The 15,421-nt window shown below is 43.9% G+C and overlaps 1 protein-coding gene across 1 annotated transcript; it reads right to left on the minus strand.

Annotated features, from left to right (window-relative positions):
* Nucleotides 1–325: 325 nt before the first annotated feature.
* On the minus strand, nt 326–4,187 carry LOC123149566 (ESCRT-related protein CHMP1). The gene is made up of 2 exons (XM_044569248.1): nt 3,322–4,187; nt 326–546 (listed from the first exon to the last, which is right to left on the minus strand). Exon 1 carries the CDS (start codon nt 3,958–3,960, stop codon nt 3,346–3,348), a length of 615 nt encoding a protein of 204 aa, XP_044425183.1. The 5' UTR covers nt 3,961–4,187; the 3' UTR covers nt 326–546; nt 3,322–3,345.
* Nucleotides 4,188–15,421: the final 11,234 nt, after the last annotated feature.

The following is a 15,421-nucleotide window of genomic DNA, read 5'->3' on the forward strand; positions in this document are numbered from 1 at the left end:
TGCCCACAGCCTGAGCATAGAAAAGATCCAACCCAAGCACATAAACGTTCTTACAGCAGCACAGGTTGTAATCAAGCACACCTTATTGACTCGTAAAGCCACATTGGGACGGCAAATAGATCCCAGATATCCAACAAGCGCTGCACATCTTACGGAAGCACAAGTTATTAACAACCCTAACATGACAACCGAATGATAGTTTGAGCAAACATGGCATACCACAAGGAACTGAGACAGCACGCCAGCAACAGCGTTGCACAAATATACCCCATGCTAGATAAAAGCAGATGCAGAAAAAAAAAACTTCAAGCGCAGCAACACAAGATGTTCTCAAGCTCATATATTATTACTGACTCATAATATCAATATCACACTCCGTTTCGGAATAACACGTCATATCACACAGCAGCGTTTAAATCAGTTCCACATAGAGATCCCAGACAAAGAGAGCGCCCACTTGGGCGTTAACAATATTTACGGGGCTGTCAGATATGAGCAGCCCTTGACAACTGACGGCGAAGCGAGTGAACATTGCATGAGCCGTACCTGCAAAACAGAGAGAATAGAGTAAGATGTTAGTTCGTCACAGAATGAAACTGTTCAAGAATTAAAGGAAGGATAGGTCTCGACTAAGAGCCATCTCAACTAAGGAAGAATAGAGTAAGATGTTAGTTCGTCACAGAATGAAACTGTTCAAGAATTAAAGGGCGTGTGTGTGTCAGCAGTGTCATGCTGTACTACATAATACTGTGTGTTGACAAGTACCACTTTGCCATGGTAAATTGGTAGTGCATATGGCAGCCAGCAGTGAAGGAGTTTAATAATTAGTTTCCATGTCTGTTATTTCATTAAGATTAAGTGCTAACCTTTGGGTTTGTTTATTATCACTACTAGTATACCAGAAACTATCCTATGCCACACCCTTTAATCTGAATCCAATCTCAATCAGTGAATTTTCTATATGTGATACCGTCATACTTCATTTTCTACCTTCACAAACAAAAGGACAAAACACCCAGCCCCTGTCATCTGGATGAGTTCCAAGACCACCGGCTTACTGATCTCCAAGATTCCAGTTAATTGCAAGTGTTGAACAAGATCCATCACTTGGATGAATCATGAATGCCAGTGAAATTATGTTGTAAACACAGAGCAATAGAAGTCTTATCTATGTGCGACTAAGATTCATGGTTCTATCTATCCAAAAAAATAATGGTTTTAAATTGCTGATATAGGATCAAGGCAAACTGGTTATGGCATATGAAGTATAAGGGGTACATCGAAGTTGAATAGCACATAATGTGCCTTTCTAGCATGAAGCTAATTCTGATGTTGCTATATTTCATGCCATTTACAGTTTTATAACCACAGCAAAAAGGAGAACAATGAAAGATTGGCATCACACAGAGTGAATGGATCAAAGGGTAACTTTTGCACAATGGGTAAATCATCCAAATGGCAAGTGAAAATTATCCTCCAACCATTCCCAAAATATAAGGTGTATTAGTTTTTTCAAAAGTCATACTTGTGCATGTTTGGCCAAGTTGTTAAAATAATGTATCGGTGCCTAAAATACTAAATTTATATCATTTGACGCGCACAGGGCTGCCCCCCCCCCCCCAATAAAACTGATGCACCTTATATTCTACATTGACGGGACTATATGCCCTTGTGATATAATCAAAATGACTTGGCGAAAGGATGTGGAGCTATAAATTGCAGATATATAGGCCAGTACATCTCAATACCATCATTATTTTGTACCATGGAAGTACTTCCTGGATTAGGCACCTAAGCATAGCTTTCAGACTGAACTTCAACGAACATGCATAATATAGTACAAACTCCAACACATGCAAAATATCCCTATATGGTACTCCCTCCGTCCGAAAAAGATTGTCCCTCTAATGGAGTAGATACATCCATTCGAGGGACAAGCTTTTTCGGACGGAGGGAGTATATCACACTCTCAATTGCATACCGTAAATAATATGTCAAATAGAAGGGTGTGTTCATACACATAAACCAGGCTTGATAGAAGCTTGACAACATATGCACAATATTCAGTGTTGCTATCTTTTGTTGTTATTATTGTTACAGCCTTACAGGTATCATGTACTAATCTGAAATCTATCTTTTTAAGTGTAAAACTGAACCAGAAGCACCACATTATTTCTCAAACTTATCAGCTAAAGAATTCCAAATCGAAAGGCTTGAAAGAATCACCACATTATTTCTCAAACTTATCAGCTAAAGAATTCCAAATCGAAAGGCTTGAAAGAAGCACCACATTACTTCTTAAACTAATCAGCTAAAGAATTCCAAATCGGAAGGCTTGATAGAAGCACAACATTATTTCTTAAACTCATCAGCTAAAGGATTTCAAATCAAAAAGCTTGAAAGAACTTTGACAACATTATACACAATATTCAGTGTTTGCTATCTTTTGTTGTTATTATTGTTACAGCCTTACAGGTAACATGTACTAATGTGAAATCTTCAATTTTAAGTGTAAAACTGAACCAGAAGCACCACATTATTTATCAAACTTATCAGGTAAAGAATTCCAAATCAAGAGGCTTGAAAGAAGCACCACATTACTTCTTAAACTTATCAGCTAAAGAATTCCAAATCGGAAGGCTTGAAAGAAGCACAACATTATTTCTTAAACTTATCAGCTAAAGGATTCCAAAACGAAAGGCTTGAAAGAAGATTACATACGCACCACGACAACCTAACAATCACAAATTCTCATCATAGCTGATGAGACGACATTAAAGGACCAAGTCTCAAGTATAAAAGGTAAACAATATGGTGCAGCAGCAGGCAAGTAGTATACAATATGATATACAATGCTCTTGACCTTGAAAGAAGCTCGGTGTTATACACGATATGCAAAGCTAGCTAACCTTCGCTCTTACAGTTGTTAGCGGTAACATGTTAGGACAAATATTAGTTGTACAAATGTAAATCTAGAATAATGCAGGTGCAAAACTAAGCCAGAAGCTAAAAAAAGCTTACATAAGCACCAGGACAACCTAACAACCACAAATCCTCATCATACTTGATGAGACGACATTATTACAGGACACAATTTTTCTTATGTACTCCCTCCGTCCCAAAATTCTTGTCTTAAATTTGTCTAGATACGGATGTATCTAATACTAAAACGTGACTTGATTCATCCGTATTTAGTCAAATCAAGAATTTTGGGACGGAGGGAGTAAAAACTATAAACAATATTGTGCAGCAGCAGGCAATTAGTAGTATATCACTCGTTCATTCGTATACGAGGGGCCAGGCTTAGATCTAAATAATCACCTGAAGTGAAGTGAAAGCCGTCGTTCAGCCGCGGGCCTTGAGCTCAGCGAGGCGGCGGGTGAGGTCGTCCTCGTCGACCTTCTCCTTCTCCTTGGCGGCCGGGATGGCGTGGGCGGCGGCCTGGGGGAGGCCGACGGAGACCTCGAGGCCGTAGTCGTCGGCGACCTGCTGCATGAGGGAGTTGACCTCGGTCTCGGGCGTGGAGAGGGAGGTGGAGCCGGCCATGGCGCCCTCCATGAACTCGGCCTGGACCTCCATGTTGACGAACTGGCGCTCGAAGCTGTCCATGGTCTCGGACATCTTCTGGAGGTTGCCCGTGGCGAGGGAGGAGTCGAGCGACTTGACGATGTTGCCCATGGACTTGCCGATGGCCTGCATCTTGGCCTGCGTGTCGAGGCGGGCGACGACGGCGTCGAGGCGGGAGGCGAGGCGGAGGTAGTTCATGTGCTCGGTGCGCTTGCGGATGGCGTTCTCGGCGTAGATCCGCGCGCCGTCCACGTTGCCCTTCTCGATGGCCTTCTTCACCTTGAGCTTCTGCTCCTTCTCCTCCTTCTCGCACTTGCGCGCCTGCCGCTGCAGCGACTTGGACGTGAACTTGAGGTCGAAGATCTGCGCCATCAGCTTCTCCGGGTTGCCCATGGCTGCCTAGCTAGGGTTTCGGGGCGGGGCGGGGCGGGGCGAGGGATTCGGTTTGCGGCGGAGGTCTGGTGGGGGTCGGGGCTGGGAGATCGGGAATTGGGGATTGCGGAGAGGATTGGGGATTTTTTTAGGGGAGAGGCCAGGCCACACGCGGTTTGGTTGTGACACGGCGAAGCAACGAGCCGCTGCGTGTGGGGTCGGCCGACGGCGCGTGCCGTGCGTTCCATGGACTAGGGGTCTGACTTTTTTCCCCTTGCTATATACTCCCTCTTTTTTTTGAACTTCATATACACTCTCTCTGGGAGTATCTGTTTTTTTTCAACGGTTTTGCTAATTCTCGGTCGCCTACGCATTGCGAAGTTTTTAATGGCCGTCGAGATTTTCGTTCTTGCAATCACTTGTGATTCCGAGTGCATGGATCCTCGGAGGGGACGAGAAATTATCATAGGATCCGTGCGGCACCGACGCGCGCGGAGATGATGACGATGGTGATCTGATTTTCGCATCGGTGGTTAGAGTGAAGCCGATGCTCGCGCATGATGTAAGTGATGGCTTCGTGATTTGTACTTGATCTGATGTTATTGCTAGACTAGATGCTTGCAGACTCGCGATTCCGCAGGTGTTGTTTCAGATACGATAGGGTTCTCCGACTTGACTAGACCTAATGGGATTCCACCACTGACCGGCGTCGTCGGTTCGAGGTGGTAGCGATTTAAGTTTAGAAGTAAGTATTTTCGGCCGCACGGGGGTGTGCTTCGTATGTGGGCTTCGAGGGTGCATCCCTAGGAGGCTTGTTGGGTGGCTTGTGGATCAGGAAACGAGGGCAATGTCAGCGATCCGTGTTGGTCTGGACAGTGGACCATCACCTTGGGCCTGGCCTGCCCTGACGGTAGCAAGCAGAGGCCCTACAAATAGCAGGAAGAGGGAAACAAAACGGAGCTTGGACCAGAATGGACTGGCGGCTTCGGTCGAGGCTCTCTCGATAGGATAGGTCATGTTCACCGTCTCCTTCCTCTGATACCCTTCTTCCTGATAATCGTCTGTCATTTGTGGCTATAATCGATGGACCAGTCATCAATTGAGAGTACTTTGCATACCACCCCACCCCGTGCGCCTCCAGTGTATGAACCGACCCACTTAAGTTTTTCGCCAGAACCTTTGCTGAATCAGTTTTCTCCTGGTTTTTTCTTTTACATTTTCCCTTTTTCTTTTCTGTTTTTCCTTTCTTTTGTTTTGATTTTCACTACTTCTTTTCTTTTTTTCATGCTCAAATATTCTTTCTATTTTCCATTTTATTTTATTTCTTATTTCTACTTGATTTTCTAAAAAGTTGTGAATATCTTAGAAATTCGTAAACATTTTTTGGAATGCTGAACATTTTATGAATTCGTGAACATTTCTGGGAAATCATAAACATTTTTTAAATGCTTTTTTTTCATATTCACGAAGATCTTATCCAAATCCACAAAGACCTTTTGAAATTATGAACATTTTTTGAAATTGTGTATAGTTTTTGGAAACTCATGAAAAACTTTTCAGTTGGCATAGTTTTTCTAATGGACGAACATTTTTTTTGAAATGCGTGACATTTTTTAAATGTTAGGGAACATTTTCTGAAATGCATAAGTATTTCTTCGAATCCATGAACATTTTTTGACTTATAAAAATCGAATTTATGAACTTTTAAATTTTGGGAAAAATTGAAATTCGATTTGTTTTTGAATTTTTGTGAACATTTTTTAAATTTTCATAATTCTTTTTGAATTTGCAAACATGTTTTCATATTCATGAATATGTTTTAATCATCCGATTTTTTTTTGAAGTCATGAACATTTTATAATTTCCAAAATCATGATCATTTTTTGAATATGTGAATATTTTTTCAAAATCACGGACATTTTTGAATCAAAGAACATTCTATATTTTCTCTAGCATTTTTCAAAATTAGGAACATTTTATAATTTCACGAACAAGTTTTTTAAAAAATCGCATTTTTTATTTTTTTTAATCCTGTATTAAGGAAGGAAAAACTGAATTAGAAAATAGTAAAGGAAAGAAAAAAAGTAATGATAAAAATATGCTTTTGTATTGTAAAAAGTAGAAACTGATACACAATAACTCAAGGAAAGATAACCGCATCTCAAAGCAAAGCAAAGATGAAAGAACGGTGCAGGATATGCCGCTACCTAGCAGTTCCGCTAAATTTTCTGCTTTGCGGCCTCCTCCTCCTCCGCTGGCTCCGTCGGTGGGGGTGTGCGCAGAGGCTTCGATATACCGATTGGAGCCGTAGTTTCCTCCTCTTGGAGCATTAGATATGTCTCTGTCCTTCCCTCAAAAAAAAGAGATAGGTCTCCGTCTGATGGTCGTGTGACGATAGTGTCATTATCAGTGTGAAATAAAGTATCCCTGCCTTATCCTTGCTTCGGTGATGCTTCCTCGGATCACCGGGAGGCATGTGAAAGCTGGTGTGTCCTCAGATCTTGTTCTTTCGGTTTGGCATTTTTTTTGTAGGTTTGTCTTGCCTGCACTGTCCCGCAATGCTGAGTACATGGTTGTACATCTTGATCCACGATGCATGAAGTTATGAATCAGACATATACGGAAAAATTATATGTTCTATTTAAAGAAGTTTTTGAAGAAGCTTATGATAAGATTAATTGGCTTTCCCTCAATTTTTTCCTTGAAAAAGGTTTCCTCACGACCATATATTAATTGGATCATGCAGATTGTGACACATGGTAAAGTAGTGGTGATGGTCAATGACCAAAATGGCCCGTTTTCACAACAACAACAACAAAAGGTCTGATGCACCAGGATTGTATGTCTCTTATTTTTGTTAAAATTATTGTACATCTTCTTAGTTTACTTATTTCTCAAGCACACTGGCATGGTTAGCTGCAGGGGCTAATTCCAAATTTTCTAAATTATATTCTTGGTTTATTTGATTTTTTCTTCTCTTTTCTCATTGCATATTAAATCATCTCCATAGCAGAAGGAAAATGCAGCTTATCATAATAACTACTCCATCCATCCATATTTATAGGGCCGTTGAGATTTACTTTGATCATTACATAGATCAATAATTATGATGTGTGTTACAAAAGTATACTAATTTGAAAGGAGTTTCTAATGGCATAGTTTTTATAGCATGCACCTTATACATTATCGGTCTTGTCGATAGTCAATGCAGTTCTTGAAATACGTATTATTAGGCCCTCTGTTTTCCGGATTGAGCGTGTAGGATCATGCCCGACCAAACATGCTTTTAGATTTGCATAGCATGAATTTATAACCCCACCTATGTGAGTTTAATTAGGTTTTGGTGCAACTTATAGAGATTTGTGCACGAAGCTAGCTAAGGCCATGCTTGGATCCAAGGGACTATTTTTAGTCTGACTAAAACTAGTCTCTTTTAGAGGCTAAAGTTCCAATCACCCCTGACTAAAGAGAGGCTAGAACTAGTCTTGAGACTAAAAAATTTTAGTCAAGGGAACCCTATTAAAATGTGGATTAGTCCTCTCTCTCCTCATTTAACTCCTCTCCTTTAACACATGCGAGTTCGGGATTGGAGGGTTTGGAGGATAATAAATGCTCATTAACACATTTTAGTCTATTTAGTATTTGTATCCAAGCATGGGTGAGGCTAGCAAGTTTTAGTCCCACTACTTTTAGTCATGGGACTAAAACGTATCCAAGCACCCTCTAAGAGCCACAGATATATGATCGGAGGTTACACCATAGTGGCATTCCACAGAAGGATGTGCCATGGAGAAGTCGTGAACTTTTGCATTGCTCGGTGTGTCCTCATCCGACAGTTTCAGGATCATATTTTTAAGCATCGGCGCGCATCTTAATAGATGTTTCAGGAAGTCAAACTCGTGGTCGTCTCCTTGAAAACCATCGATTTCCACTTCTTCAAGCTCGGCAAGGTGATAGTTTGGCTTGTCCAGTCATTAGCCTCGCACGCCCTCACCCGAGTGCTTGAGAATCACATTGACGAGCATTGGTGCACATCTCAATAGATGTTCCAGGAAGTCAAACTCACGCTTGTCTCCTTGGAAACCATCGATTTCCACTTCTTCAAGCTTCGTCAAGGAAACAATTTGGCTTGTCCAATCGGCTGGCTCGCAGTCACAATATTCTTGACATTTCTCTTTGTCTTAAGAATAAAAATTAATATAAAAGGAAGAATCACTATATACACAATATGAAAATAACTGTTATGTTGAACAAGGACTACCGTGGATTGGGGTACGGCAACCCTGAGCCTACGTATGGCAGTACAAATCTTATGCATCCGGAGGAAGTAAAAAGCTACTGCTCCATCTGAAGGAAATATGCCCTAGAGGCAATAATAAAGTTATTATTTATTTTCTTATTTTATGATAAATGTTTATTATTCATGCTAAAATTATATTAACCGGAAACTCAGTACATGTGTGAATACATAGACAAAATAGAGTGTCACTAGTATGCCTCTACTTGACTAGCTCGTTGAATCAAAGATGGTTAAGTTTCCTAGCCATAGACATGAGTTGTCATTTGATTAACGGGATCACATCATTAGAGAATGATGTGATTGACTTGACCCATTATGTTAGCTTAGCATTTGATCGTTTAGTATATTGCTATTGCTTTCTTCATGACTTATACATGTTCCTATGACTATGAGATTATGCAACTCCCGAATACCGGAGGAACACTTTGTGTGCTACCAAACGTCACAACATAACTGGGTGATTATAAAGGTGATCTACAGGTGTCTCGATGGTACTTGTTGAGTTGGCATAGATCGAGATTAGGATTTGTCACTTTGACTGTCGGAGAGGTATCTCTGGGCCATCTCGGTAATGCACATCACTATAAGCCTTGCAAGCAATGTGACTAACGAGTTAGTTGCGGGATGATGCATTACAGAATGAGTAAAGAGACTTGCCGGTAATGAGATTGAACTAGGTATTGAGATACCGACGATCGAATCTCGGGCAAGTAACATACCGATGACAAAGGGAACAACGTATGTTGTTATGCGGTTTGACCGATAAAGATCTTCGTAGAATATGTGGGAGCCAATATGAGCATCCAGGTTCCGCTATTGGTTATTGAACGGAGACGTGTCTCGGTCATGTCTACATAGTTCTCGAACTCGTAGGGTCCGCACGCTTAACATTAGGTGACGATCGATATTATGAGTTTATGTGTTTTGATGTACCGAAGGTTGTTCGGAGTCCCGGATATGATCACGGACAAGACGAGGAGTCTCGAAATGGTCAAGACATAAAGATCGATATATCGGACGATTATATTTGGACATCGGAATGGTTCCGGGTGAGATCGGGCATTTACTGGGTACCGGAAGGTTACCGGAACCCCCCGGGAGGTATATGGGCCTTATTGGGCCATAATAGGAGAGAGGAAAAGGGAGGAAAGGAGGGGGCGCCCCCCCCCCCCCGAAGCCCAATCCGAATTGGGAGGGGGCCCCCTTTCCTTCCTCCTTCCTCCCCCTTCCTTCTCTCCTAATCCAACTAGGGAAGGGGGGAATCCTACTCCCGGTGAGAGTAGGACTCCCCTTGGGGCGCGCCTAGGAGGCCGGCGCCCTCCCCCTCCTCCACTACTTTATATACGGGGGAGGGGGCACCCCATAGACACACAAGTTAATCATTGATCTCTTAGCCATGTACGGTGCCCTCCTCCACCATAATCCACCTCGGTCATATCGTCGTAGTGCTTAGGTGAAGCCTTGCGCCGGTAGCTTCATCATCACCGTCATCACGCCATCGTGCTGACAAAGCTCTCCCTCGACACTTTGCTGGATCGTGAGTTCGTGGGACGTCACCAAGCTGAACTTGTGCAAATCGTGGAGCTGCGTACCTTCGGTGCTAGGATCAGTCGATCGTGAAGACGTACGACTACATCAACCACATTGTCATAACGCTTCCGCTTACGGTCTACGAGGGTATGTGGACTACACTCTCCCCTCTCGTTGCTATGCATCACCATGATCTTGCATGTGCGTAGGAAATTTTTGAAATTACTATGTTCCCCAACAGTGGTATCCGAGCTAGGTTTATGCGCAGATATTATATGCACGAGTAGAACACAAGTGAGTTGTGGGCGATAATAGTCATACTGCTTATCAGCATGTCATACTTTGATTCGGCGATATTGTTGGTTGAAGCGGCCAGGACCAACATTACGCGTATGCTTACGCGAGACTGGTTCTACCGACGTGCTTCGCACACATGTGGCTGACGGGTGTCAGTTTCTCCAACTTTAGTTTAATCGAGTGTGGCTACACCCGGTCCTTTTTGAAGGTTAAAACAACACATACTTGATGAAAAATCATTATGGTTTTGATGCGTAGGTAAGAACGGTTCTTGCTCAGCCCATAGCAGCCACGTAAAACTTGCAACAACAAAGTAGAGGACATCTAACTTGTTTTTGCAGGGCATTTGTGATGTGATATGGTTAAGACATGATGCTAAATTTTATTGTATGAGATGATCATGTTTTGTAATGGAGTTATCGGCAACTGGCAGGAGCCATATGGTTGTCGCGTTATTGTATGAAATGCAAACGCCATGTAATTGCTTTATTTTATCACTAAGCGGTAGCGATAGTCGTAGAAGCAATAGTTGGCGAGACGACAACGATGCTTTGATGGACATCAAGGTGTCAAGCCGGTGACGATGGTGATCAACTGATCATGACGGAGCTTTGGAGATGGAGATCAAAGGCACAAGATGATGATGATCATATCATATCACTTATATTGATTGCATGTGATGTTTATCCTTTATGCATCTTATTTTGCTTAGTTCGACGGTAGCATTATAAGATGATCTCTCACTAAATTTCAAGGTACAAGTGTTCTCCCTGAGTATGCACCGTTGCGAAAGTTCATCGTGCCGAGACACCACGTGATGATCGGGTGTGATAAGCTCTACGTTCACATACAACGGGTGCAAGCCAGTTTTGCACACGCAGAATACTCGGGTTAAACTTGACGAGCCTAGAATATGCAGATATGGCCTCGAAACACTGAGACCGAAAGGTCGAGCGTGAATCATATAGTAGATATTGATCAACATAGTGATGTTCACCATTGAAAACTACTCCATCTCACGTGATGATCGGACATGGTTTAGTTGATATGGATCACGTGATCACTTAGATGATTAGAGGGATGTCTATCTAAGTGGGAGTCCTTAAGTAATTTGATTAATTGAACTTTAATTTATCATGAACTTAGTCCTGATAGTATTTGCATAACTATGTTGTAGATCAATAGCTCGCGATGTAGCTCCCCGTTTATTTTTGATATGTTCCTAGAGAAAAACTATGTTGAAAGATGATATTAGCAATGATGCGGACTAGGTCCATGATCTGAGGATTATCCTCATTGCTGCACAGAAGAATTATGTCCTTGATGCACCGCTAGGTGCAGATGCAAACGTTATGAACGTTTGACAAGCTCGGTGTGATGAGTATTTGATAGTTTAGTGCATCATGCTTTACGGCTTAGAACCGGGACTTCAAAAATGTTTTGAACGCCGCGGAGCATATAAGATGTTCCAAGAGTTGAAATTGGATCATACTCATTCCCGTGTCAAAAGGTATGAGACCTCTGACAGTACTTTGCCTACAAGATGGAGGAGAATAGCTCAACCAGTGAGCATGTGCTCAAATTATCTGGGTATGACAATTGCTTGAATCAAGTGGGAGTTAATATTCCAGATAAGATAGTAATTGACAAAGTTCTCTAGTCACTATCACCAAGTTACTAAAACTTTGTGATGAACTATAATATGCAAGGGATGACAAAAGTAATTCTCGAGCTCTTCGCGATGCTGAATCAGCGAAGGTGGAAATCAAGAAATAGCATCAAGTGTTGATGGTTAACAAGACCACTAGTTTCAAGAAAAGGGCAAATGATAGAAAGGGAACTTCAAGAAGAATAACAAGCACGTTGTCACTCCCGTGAAGAAGTCCAAAGCTAGACCCAAGCCTGATACTGACACTACAAAAAAAAGACACATCCGTGACATTTTTGGGCCGAACGAATTTTTTTTCTGTCATACATATGACACTTCTATGACGATAATTGTGAAAAAACCCGGTATCATCATAGATGTGGTGGGCTCCTACTTCTATGACAAAAAATTATGACAGAAAATGAGCTTTTCATCCTGGGTGGGCCGAAGACGCAGCTACATGACATTCTTTGGGCCGTCCATGACGGAAAAAACCGTGGTAGAAGCGAGGGGGAGGAAAATTTTGGGGAGTTCCCGGTTACGGTGGGAGGTCACGGGCCGAGCGATGTGTGTTTCTCTCGTACACGTACGCGCGTGTGTGCGAGTGTCACAGCCCTAGAATTGTTTGGAGATAGTTGCATCAGTGAGCATCATGCATCCTGTTAATTTCAACAAACTTGAAATGAGGAAAGTGAAAGCCTCAAAAATCAATTTAAAAGAAGGGCAAGAACCCTTTAAATTGCATTCATTGTTTTCAAAATGCCTTCATAAATGTTTGTTAATTTTGGCAAGGCTTTGAGACCAAACCAAAAATAGGGAACATTTTTGTGGAATATTTTGGGCACTGAATTTAAATCGCTATCCTATTTGAATTTGGAAATATACCCAAATATATATAGGATATATCTCCAAATAGCTCTAATATATTTTATGTGCATTTGGAAAAGTCCATTTTGCAATATGAAATTATTAGAGGATAATTGACACTGTTTTGAATTTTAAAAGCAGTGGCAAAGATAAAATGAAAACAAACAGAAACAGAGAGAGAGAGAGAGAGAGAGAGAGAGAGAGAGAGAGAGTTACCTGGACTTACCTCTGCAGCCCACCTGGCGGCCCAAGTGGCCGGCCCAGCCCACCACCGCCTCCTTCCCTGTCGTCTTCCTCCTCTGCCAGAAGGACGGGCGCGTGCCCGACGAGCGCGCACCGCAGTGCGGCCACCTCCACCCTGCCTGGCTGCCCCCTCGTCGCTCTGGACCCTCCCCGCGACGCCACGCAACCTCCTCGACCCCCTCGAGATTTCTCCCGTGCCTCTCCCCTCCTCTGGTCCTCTCTCCCTCTCGCGCCGAGCACCACTGTCGCCGCCGCCCGCTGTCCCCGTGGCCACCGAGCTCCCCTCGCCTCTCCGAGCAGACCACGGGCTCTGCCTCCATCTCCCGCGTCTCTCCGTCAGCTCGCACGACGCCGGACGCCCTGCCTCGCCCTCTACCCCGCCATCTTCGTCATCTCTGCCCCGAGATCGCCGGCGGCCGCACGACCTCATCATCCCCTCCTCGAGCACGCCGAGGCCACCTCTGCACTCGCCGTGAGCTCCTGCTCCCAACCCCTCTCTCCCCTTCGTCGATTTCCTCCTCTAGGCCCTTTGGCCACCTCGACCGAAGCTCGCCGCCATTGCGCTTCGTCGCCGCCGTGGGTAGAGCCCACCTCCGCCGCGCCTGAGAGCGTCATCGTGCTCAGCACGTTTGCAGGAGCCCGTAGCGCCCACTAGCTCCTCCTCACATGCACCGTAGCGTCGTACCCGTCATTGCCGAACTCCGGCCGCCGCCTTGGAGCTCGCCGTCGTTGGCTCCGGCCACCATAGGCCCGGCCTCCACCACCACTAGACGCGCCCCTGCAAGAGCTCTCCAACGAGCCCAGGAACAGCCTCGCCCGTGCCCTGTGGGCGTTTTCCGAGCCACACCACCGTCTCGGGCCTCGCCGGCGTCGAGTCGCCAGCAGGTTTGACCTGTTCGACCCGGGGTTTGACCTCCCTGGGGTCAACACACGTGGGCCCCGCCCCTGACTAGATTAGTTTAGGACTAATTACCCCGCTGACACTGACAATGGGCCCAGTGGTTGTTAATTTCATTAGTTAGATTTAATTAACCCTGTTAATTAATTGTGTCACTGACGTGCCGACCCCACTGGTCAGGTTTGACCTGGACCGGGTCAGTTGACCTGCTGACGTCACGGTGACGTAGTGCTGACGCCATAACTCATTTTCTGGATTAATTTTAATTCAGGAAATTTCAGAAAATACCCAAAACTTCAAAAAATCATAGTAATTCAACCGTAACTCCAAATCAAACAAATTATATATGAAAAATTATCAGAAAAATGCAATCTATTCATCTGTACCATTTTCATGCATGACAAACTAAGTTATACCTGCTGTATAACTGAAACATGTTAATGGCATTTAAATAACCACATGTGGAATTTGAATTTGAACCTTGGGTTCAAACCAACTTCATTTAAATTGTTGCTAGCTGCATTAGCTCAACTCACACCATATTGCCATGACATTATCATGCATCATAATTGTTGCATTGCATTGATTGTGTTCTTCTTTGTTTGCCGGTAATTGTCCCCTCTCGATAGACGTGGTTTCGACGATGAGTTCGATGACACCGATGAAGAGCTATAATATCTTCAGAAGTGCCAGGCAAGCAAAACCCCCTTGTTCATTTCGATACAATCCCACTCTCTCGCTCCTGCTCTCTTTTACTGCATTATGACAACAACGATTCATCTATTACTTGCTGCGGTAGCTGAACCCCTTTATCCTTTGCATGACCTGTCATTGCCACAATAAATAGATGAAACCACTAGCATGAGTAGGAGTTGTTTGAGCCCTGATGTGCCTACTCATTCATGCTTGTTTGTCATGCCTGCTACTGCTTAGAGTTGAGTCAGATCTGATTCATCGGGGATGAATTGGAATGGTGTTGAACATGTCCTACTGTGTGTGAGCTAAGTGTGTGAACACGATTTGGTAAAGGTAGCGGTGAGAGGCCATGTAGGAGTACATGGTGGGTTGTCTCATTGAAGCCGTCCTCAGGAACTGAGTTCTGTGTTTGTGATCCATGAAACAGTTACTACCACGCATTGGGCCCGAAACCAATGGACCCTCTCGGCTTCTTGATCACCCTTGTCATCTGTCCAGGAGTTGCAAGTAGTTTCTGGTTTTTGTAGTATGCTGGGGGCCGCACGCAGCGCTGACCGTAGGGGTGGGCTGTGTTGCGGTAGGCACTTGGCCGGGCATGCCGGGCGCCCGTTTGGTGTCTCGGAACCCTGTACACATCGTTCGGGGCCGTATGTGGAAACCTCGGCCGGACTCCCTGCGGATGGAACCTGAATAGGCGATAAACCTGGACTAGAGACTTGAGTGTTTAGGTAGGCCGTGGCCGACACCCTCGTTGGGCTTCCGCTTGAAGGTTGCCGAGTACATGTCGTGTAAACGGTGGTAAGTGATGAGAGCGTGTGTGAAGAAGTACACCCCTGCAGGGTTAACATCATCTATTCGAATAGCCGTGTCCGCGGTAATGGACTTCTGGGTTGCCTATAACAGTTCATAGACAAGTGAAAGTGGATACTCTAAAATGCGCAAGATAAGCGTGAGTGCTATGGATGGTGTTCTCGTAGGGAGACGGGAGCGGATCCATAGTGGT

The sequence above is a fragment of the Triticum aestivum genome, chromosome 7A (genome assembly GCF_018294505.1).
Source record: "Triticum aestivum cultivar Chinese Spring chromosome 7A, IWGSC CS RefSeq v2.1, whole genome shotgun sequence".
Classification (NCBI taxonomy): Eukaryota; Viridiplantae; Streptophyta; class Magnoliopsida; order Poales; family Poaceae; genus Triticum; species Triticum aestivum.